The sequence below is a fragment of the Pseudonaja textilis genome, chromosome 2 (assembly GCF_049901715.1).
Source record: "Pseudonaja textilis isolate UNSWEBS1 chromosome 2, rPseTex1.2, whole genome shotgun sequence".
In the NCBI taxonomy this organism is placed as follows: Eukaryota; Metazoa; Chordata; class Lepidosauria; order Squamata; family Elapidae; genus Pseudonaja; species Pseudonaja textilis.
This window is the reverse complement of record NC_141991.1, coordinates 103,797,420-103,806,306: the sequence shown is the minus strand read 5'-3', so window position 1 is coordinate 103,806,306 and position 8,887 is coordinate 103,797,420. Positions and strand designations below refer to the sequence as shown.

The 8,887-nt window shown below is 37.5% G+C and overlaps 1 protein-coding gene across 2 annotated transcripts in view; it reads right to left on the bottom strand.

Moving 5' to 3' along the window:
• MYOCD (myocardin) overlaps window positions 1-6,968 on the bottom strand; it is a 49,076-nt gene extending 42,108 nt beyond the window's left edge. For both annotated transcript variants that reach the window (XM_087922958.1, XM_026702120.2), the window contains exon 1: window positions 6,581-6,968. In XM_087922958.1, coding sequence (XP_087779084.1) covers window positions 6,581-6,635 — 55 coding nt within the window. In that variant the 5' untranslated portion in view covers window positions 6,636-6,968. The remainder of the gene's footprint in view (window positions 1-6,580) is intronic.
• Between the last annotated feature and the right edge of the window lie 1,919 nt (window positions 6,969-8,887).

Here is an 8,887-nt window from a genome sequence, read left to right as displayed (position 1 = left end):
CATAGTCTAACTCATACAACACACACACACATACACACACATTTTCAATTCCAAGTCTCAGAAAATTATTCCATATTCCCAACAGCACATTAATTAACATAGGATTCCCATTATGACTAACAGTAGCACTGTTTGGAAATTCATTCATAGGTGACATTTATTCCAGTGCAAACAAAACTGCAGAACAGGTATTTAATTATTCACAGTTCATTAAAAAGGCACAGATTAATCTTGTTTACTCGATGAATTTCACCCATCTGAGATCTTCCAATACTATATGTCAAGGAAATGGAACTCAGTTTCAGAAATTAGCAATAAGACTTAAACTTAGAAAGCAACGCTCCTTTGTGCATTTTCAGAGTGTGATATTCTGAGGGTAATACCTGAAATTGTACCAAGCTGAAGAACTTTCTGGTGCCTTCCAAGGTACTTTTTCTATATTATGAACTAATTCAATGCTGCAAATTTATTCTGCATATTCCTCTTTTTTTCCCCATTCTGTTTGTTGAGAGAGTTCCAGAATTCTTGAATTTCCCTTCTTTGTGAGATAAGAGGGTTGGGGTTACACTAGTGATAGAAAAACTGAAACTACCTTTGCAGAGAGAAAAAACCCTGCCTGTCAAGAACAATTTTGATATGGTATTATTATACCCCCCTTGCCCCAATATATATTCATTAGTGAAAAAACTAATGAACCTTTTACCAGATTAGAGATTTACTGAATGACTATATCATTAAAATGTCATTATTATAATTCTTCAGGTGTTTTCTAAACTGATCAAGTGGTCATTCATATGTAGACTTGGTGGTAAAGTTGGATAAAATACGTAATATCTCAAATTTATTAAAAATAATGACAAAACTCAATATATCTTTATCCAATTTATTGGTCACCCAGGGTAACTCTGGGCGGCTTATGAATATTTCCATTATGTCTGTTTAAATGTTTCCTCATAATGCAGAAGCATCTTTCTCACCACTATTCAAGCAATGAGACCTGCTCATTTTCTTCATTAATAAACAGTTTCAGATATTTGTAAGTTTGCCTTTTTCTTTAGATCAATTATGATCACACTACAGACTATAACAAAATTCAGGCAAGATAAATCTGAGGTTTAAATCAGGAAAAACCTCAGTTTTCTGATGAAGGCACGACAATAGTCCCAGTGAAAAATATAATTAATGAAATTAAATGTGTAAATAAAGCAGAAAAGGTTGATTTCAATCAACAATCATAATTCTGGGAACTTTTGAGGGATAATCAAAAGAACATTTGCTTTGGAATTTGAACATTTTTCCCATCAGGAGCTTATCAATTTTTTATTACTACATTAGGTGGATTTTTTAAAAAAAACAGATCTTTTTTCTAACATGTTGCCAAAACCTTCATTGTTAAAATATAAATCCAGTATGTACAGTTGTTTCATTTGTCCCTCATTCTGAGTAGCACCTGAACTTCCATACAAAGCAGATTCCAGCTTCATACCTATTGACAGGAAAATAGCTAGAAGTTTGTCTCCATTTACAGGAGAGCATAAAATATATTCAGAGAGCATCCAATCCAAATAAAGCAGAGACAGGATAAATAGTCTGAATGAATCTAGGTTTCAGTGTTGCATTGTGTACCACACTAAGTTATCTCTGTACTCAAAACTTGCTCAATTCAATACAGTATAATATTCAATACAATATTCAAAGGAACGCATATATTCCTTTCCTACATTGACAAATCAATCCATTTTCAGTACAAGTGCTTAAGATTCTTTAGCCAGCAAACCTAAATATCATAACTTCCCATGTAGTCAAACACCAGTCACCAACCTGAACCCTCAGTGATAGCTAGCAGATCAGAGATGAACTCTTAAGTAGTCTCCCAAGTTGCATCGTCCAGTTGCAGCAGTCCGATACTATTTGAACATGTATTTTTGGGAGCAACAATTCTCTAGAATGATTCCCTCCACCTCCAGGAAAAGTTAAACAGTTAGGGGGAGGGTTCTTGGGCCAACCACTTAATGTTTGTCCCATTTGATTTAATACAATTCCATTGATACTTGGAACCTGGCAGCCAGGCCAAAAGAAATTTCTGTGAAATTTGTCAGGATGACCTCAGGGTTTTTATTATTATTATTTATCTTTGGCAAAATAGACAAAACAGCATACACCGTTGTCTCTCCACTTTATGGAAATGGAAGGAGAGAGAAAAATCTTCATGCCTGCAAAAATGCTGAGTCCATTTCAGATTGATATCCCACTCAGAGCAATGGATAGTCTGTCCCAATAGCATTTGAAATAGTTCTCACTGTAAGTGAAATTTGCTTGCTTTTTCCTTGGCATGAGCTTGGCAGAACTCCACCTACCATTATCACTTTCTTTATGTATTTGTAATGAGATTTTTGGCTTTATAATGTTCATGTTAATATTATCAAAGTAGGAATGCAATTAAAATTAAATTTATTATGAATGCATTCCTAGAAAAAACAAAGAGCTAAACAAAGGTAAGCTCAACAGGGCTGTCAAAATATGATTTATTCTTGTCAATTTTCAAGACAGGTGAACTTGTCACGGGAGACCCCAGAGCTACCCCAGAGGAAGTCCTACAATTAGGAGTTAGCTATTTCAGCTGAGAATGGGATGGCATTTCAATCAGCGTTTGACTCTAAAACCAGGGAGGGCCCCCCCTGAAATCAATGAACAAAATTATTATTTAGTCATGCCCGCCTATTATTTAGGATTTTAAAAAGAAAGAGCAGCCCCTTGTATTTGGTCTGGAAACAGCCTGGTAACCAGAGAAGGTCACTTAGAATGGACAACCAAATTCAAACTGCTGCATTCTGTCCTGGGGAAGTTTCTGCTAGAGGTATCCGGCATATAACATATATAATTACAGAGATTCACCTGAAAGATTACCAAAACATACAAGACAGTGGCAAGGAACCTGATCTTTAGACTATCCCATAAAGAATTATCCCAAAGCATTCTTCAGTGCATGAACAAATAGGGCACTAGATGGGGGTCGCATAAGTAGATGAAATGACAATCGCCAAAACATTATTGACAGAAAAAGTCCAAGACTTTTATTTTGATATAACTACTTTTAAAACAATGGTAACAACTAGACTAATAGAAAGGCCATTTTTTCTTTTGCTGTGTGAATGCTTTTCTAAAAACCAAGTGTGCAATTAGTCAAACACAGGCAACATAACCTTCTCACATATCAAATAATAATCATTTGTCCCTTCTTCTGACTTATCCACACATATACAAGGAGAATGCAATTATCGGCCATTATTTATTAAATAAATAAGGAATGCATAAATAATTTAATAGATTCACAGGGAATTATAAAAATCAGAGGTTGCCACCTGAATTGAAAGGAGACACTTAAGTCTGTATTCTGTAATTATTTCAATTAGTCATCATGTGTGTTTTGTAAAATGTACTATGTTACAATATTTTTTTGCTACTTTTCCCTCCTAAGAAAACGCTGCACAGTCCAGCAAGCTGTTGGCACTATGAATGAAACTCAGGAGTCTTAATTAGCTGTAATAGAGAATTGTCAATGGTAAGAAAACAGGAATTTGTAAATGCTTAGTTATAAGCACAATGTGGTAAGTAATGAATATAAGTTATGAATGTTTTTATTATTACCATTTTAAATCTAGCCAATAAACTAAGTTTTCAAGGGAGATATACAAATTACAAATATAAATTGTAAAGTTGGAACATATGTTTCAACAATTCTTCTATCCGGATGGAAAACTATTTAATGTTCATTGGAATCAATCAGATATAGGTTAGGGTGGGTTCCCCCCCCCCAAAAAAATATAATAATAATAGACATCTACATGTCTACTACAATAAGTTAAGGATTTGTAAGTTTCACTGAAGATCACAGGATTGCCAAGAAGCACTGAACTCCGAATTAATTTTGTGCACCTTATGTGCTTCACATTAGTCTAGTACCAGTGAGATGGTAGCACAATGTTTGGTCTGCATTCTCCTAGAGTAATATATTCTCTGCCTAGAAATTAGATATCAGGGAAAAAAGAGTAGCCTTGACACACCTCTTCTACCTTAGAACTGGGCCATTCAGACAGACGCCATCTTGTTGATCTGCTTTACACTGTTATAATGACAAGGCTGTTTGTGATTGTAAGCAACTTGGGGTTTCAAAAAATGAAACATTTTCTTAGCAAGTAACTGCCTTATTGGTCACTTCTTTTGTTTATTCTGATATGCAATCATTCTATAAAACAGTACCAGGCACAAAGAATGCAAATTGTTGCTAAATTTTAAAAGCCGAGATGAGGGAAAACAATTTCTCTGATTGTCTAGTTCTATAGCTCACATACTGAAAAAAAAAGTAAAATAACCCATCATTCAACTTTGTGTCTTCACTACATTTCCTGTGGCAAGAACTGGATGTCACAAGTCACAATCTGTAGGTAGCACTTTTCCTTCACTTTGGGGAGATTGACTCCAAGCACCAAATTAACCAGAAGGACTGTTCATACTATAGCTAAGATCTTAAGAACTGTGATTCAACTAACAGTTGAATCTCAGCTTTATACAAAAGAAAAGATATGTCAGAGACTCGTTTTGTTCCCCTCAATGTACTAAATGACAAAACACTAAATGCATTTACAGTATTTCTGACCCAGAAACATCATGTTTAAGCGATATTAGTTTTCTAAAATATTAGCTTTAGGGAGAAACACTCATAGGTCTTGTCTGTACTGTTCATAGAAAGAGTTCTCCGGGAAATAAGATGGGCATAGTCACCCCAGCATTGCATATGCCATTATCCTAAAACAAGTACAGGGTAATTACATTTTTGGAAAGAGAATCTGGATTGGAACCATGTCCCATAAACTGACTCCATTAGAAAAACTAAAAGGGACAAAATGTATGGGTCTCAAAGAGTCATAAAGTTTACTTTTAGCTTGGAATCATTTGAAAACTATGTCCTGTGATCCTACCATCAGTTCTGTAATCTCTATACCCCCAACACCCCCGCCTTTAAAAATAACACATAAATGACTCTTAAAAACAATAGTGGCTCATTCTAGAGGAATGCGGTGGCTCAGAGAATTATCCCCATCTCTCCTGCCTGCTTCAGGAAGATGGCAGTGTTGCTCTGGGATTCCTGGGTTACAGATCAAGCCTTCTCCTTTTCAGTGAATGGCTCTGTACCATTAGCATAAGACAGTCTACTAATGGATTGTGAGGAATGAGTTATTCTCATGAAATGTAAGATCACATTGATAGAGAAACCACAGCAAAGCACTGATCCCAAATCATGGAGAACTGAGCCAGGCAAAGCCTCTTATATTTGTACACAGTTCTCTGGAGTTTTTAAGCAGCTGCCAATTTTCTATTTTCTAAGCAAACATTGCAACTGACCACCCAGCTGTCTCGCACGTCCTGATAGTACCCGAGTGCATTAGCATCGGGAATCTTCTGATCTCCTTGTTATCTCTGATGTAGAAGAGATCAAACTCATCTGCCACCATCTCCCTTTCCCAAATCGAGTGGGTGACATTCTGGAATGAGCTGCACCCTACAAATGCAGAATGTGAGTGTTCTGTGCATTCACTGGTCACACAGAAGAGATAACCTTGGGTGGCAAGAGCAGAATGCTTTCAAAAGTGGTAATAGTTTTCATCACAGCCAATAAAAACAAAATATCAAGACAAGTGTCTGCAGAAGAATCTTCCTTTCTCCTGTACGCTATGGTACATCACCCACTCCAAATTACCATGGTGCTGTTTACAGATGCTACTACTCAATCAAAGGACAGTCTCTGGTCCTTGTTCAGCATCACTCACCTTTGTTCCTGTTGCAGGTCCACAAAGAAGAAGCCCTGAATGGGAAGCCCTGAATTCAACCCTTTGTGGAGATCTGGTACATGTTTTTTGTAGCAAAGCTTCAGAAAATGGCAATCAGTCGCTTGGCTCTAGCTTTATTTCTCTGGTGATGTCATTTTAAATATTTTGCATGTTCCATTTGTTATTTGTACTTCTAAAAAAATAATGCCTTTCTGCAATTCATGTTTGTCCAATTAGTCACAACTCTAAAGGAAGAAAGCTGGCTGCCTAGATGTTGGAATAAAGCATTAAGGCCGACATACACAGGACAACACCTGACTTGAACAGATGGGAGGAGATACTCTTATTGTAGCAACCAGCCTTATAGATTTCTGATCCAGTTCTCTCTCTCTCTCTCTCTCTCTCTCTCTCTCTCTCTCTCTCTCTCTCTCACACACACACACACACACACACACACACAATTTCTCCTAGATTAGGAGAGTTCAGAATGATAGCTGATTTTTTTTTAGGAAGCTACATTATCGGCACAAATTGTAAGCAGTGAGAGAACAGAAAGAGAAGGATCAGATAAAAAGGACAGACAGAAAATGCATTCTTCATCTACTGAACAGCCTCTGTGATAGCAAGCCCATGACAGATTTACAACTCCTTGGTTATTTTATTTGCATGCTGCTTAATGAGAAACAGCCTCTAGCTGAGGTTCACTGAAAAGGAAAGTTTTAGGAGAAAAATTCTTGCTGGGTTAGCCCTACCTGATCTGAATTTGCTCCGAATCAGCATAGAATGCTCAGACCCCAGAAGTGTCATGGTGAAGCCTTGTGAAAATTCCCAGGGTCAGAAAGCCCCTCGGTTCAAATCATAAACCGGCACCAAGAAGAGAAGCTGACCACAACCAAAGGATCACAATTCATCTAGCCCTCCTTGGAGTATAGGTGACTGCAGAAAGCAGCAGAAGAGTTTGGGAAGTTTGGTCTCATCCAGCACTAACCCGCCACGGAAACCTACTGCATGCCTTTGCACTGTGTTGGGCTAGTTAACTTCAGCAAGCAGACCCCTCCTTTCTATCCACCCCCTCCCCTCCTTTCTCAAAGTTTACTATCAGCAACATCACCGGGTGTCCTGACTGATGTCATAGTCTAGCAGGGAGCAGACTATCCCTAAAGGGTCCTTAGGAAAGACAGAAGTTTGATATCTGATCCGCTATTACTACCAACAGGAACTTGGCCAATCAAGGCGCTCCCTCCCTCTGACTGCAGGGGTTCAAAGCAACTCTGAAATATCAACAAGACTCCTGCTTAACTCTTGCTGAGCTGTTGCAACCAAGAATTCAGAAAAGAAGACCGGCATAGGGACAAGGCTTTTACTAGGGAGTTTAATAGCTAGAGATAGATATAGAGATTTGTAACTGGCAGTGAGGCTCTGTTATTTTAGTACTACACAGTAATGGTATTAATAAATTCACTGATATCACAGAAATAATGGTCAAAACTCACCAAAGCCAGATTTTATGTGCAGATACGGCTTTATACCATCAATATTGAAAACACAGGTTCTGGGTGAGTCCAGTAGTTGCAAAGTATTCACCAGTCTACCCAGTTCAAAAATATGTTTAAATTGTCTAGCCAGCTGAAAAAGACTTAAATGTAAAGGTCTCTCTCTCTCTCTCTCTCTCTCTCTCTCTCTCTCTCTCTCTCTCTCTCTCTCTCTCTCTCTCTCTCTCTCTCTCTTCATCCATCCAATGTATCCATATCTTGAAGTTCAATTAGTCTTTTTATTAGGATTTTCATGCAGTTTTACTCCTTGTTTGTTTTTAACCCATGTCTATTTTTAAATGTCTGCAGTATTTTTTTTTTCAAGTTTGCTTGGTATTTCCATGTACACAGTCTTTCAGCTGAATTCCTGCGATACAATTTACATACTTTTATCTGTATAATGATTCAATCACAGATACTTCATGTACTAGGAACATGTACTGCAAGGGGTCAGGGCGCAAAGAACTCTACCATAATCTTCTTCAACCCTTATGGCAATGACATCTCAGAGGAATGGTTGGAGAATACCACATTAATTGCCCTACCCACCTGACCAATGTCTCTTTATAGTAATAGCTGCAGAAAAAATGAGAGCCAACACCAAGGGTAATTCATTATGTACCCACCCAATGTTGATGTTTATGAATGGGGAATTCACAATTAAACAGTAATTTTGATCTGACTCCTCTGCCAAAATCTTTCTCAGTTCTCTTCTGATACTTTCCCAGTGGTTATTCTCAGCCCCTGCAAATGGGCTTTTAAAGGTACCCTTCAAATATAGACCTTTGTGCTGCATGGAGATGCAGAAAGAAAATGACCCTGTATTTCATACCATTTTCATAGTATTCTTATGGACATGCCCTGAAGCTGAGAACATGCTTTGAAGTGGACATGGCAGCATCTTGTTGCACCTATTGGCACTTTTTTAAAAAAAGTCAAAGTCATATTTTCCTGGAATTGTATGGATGCTGGGCAAGCAAAAGAAAAGATACCACTTCTTTAAAGAAGTGCTGACAGATAGAATGTGTATACCTATATCCACTGCAAAGAACCTTTGCAGCATCAGATCTGAAACATAGCTTATCTAGAGGTGTTATCATTATAAATAATTACCTTCATTTTGATTTCAGATGTTTGCTAAATGTGCAAACTCTCATTTTATGTTGATCTCTGCAAGTCCGAAGCTTCTGGAGTTGCAGATAAAGGATCAATACTGTAGTAGCTCTCCCGCTGCTCAGTTACTGTAAGATTTGGATTATGGGCAAGCAGACTGAGATGAAGTTCTACACAAGCTTTCTAAGATAGGACAAAGCCTGCTCTGAAATTCTACAACCCTATAACAATCGTAATGACAAAGCTAAACTGACTGAATTCTGGTTCACTTGATTAGATATAAAACTGCTGAAGTTACCCTTTTCTTTGAAAAGCAGAGACTTTATCTGATCTATAGGCAACACTATTTTCCCAGTTGCTCATCTCCTATGCTTCAGGTCCCCTAACAGATCTTGTAAAGGGATAGACATTCTG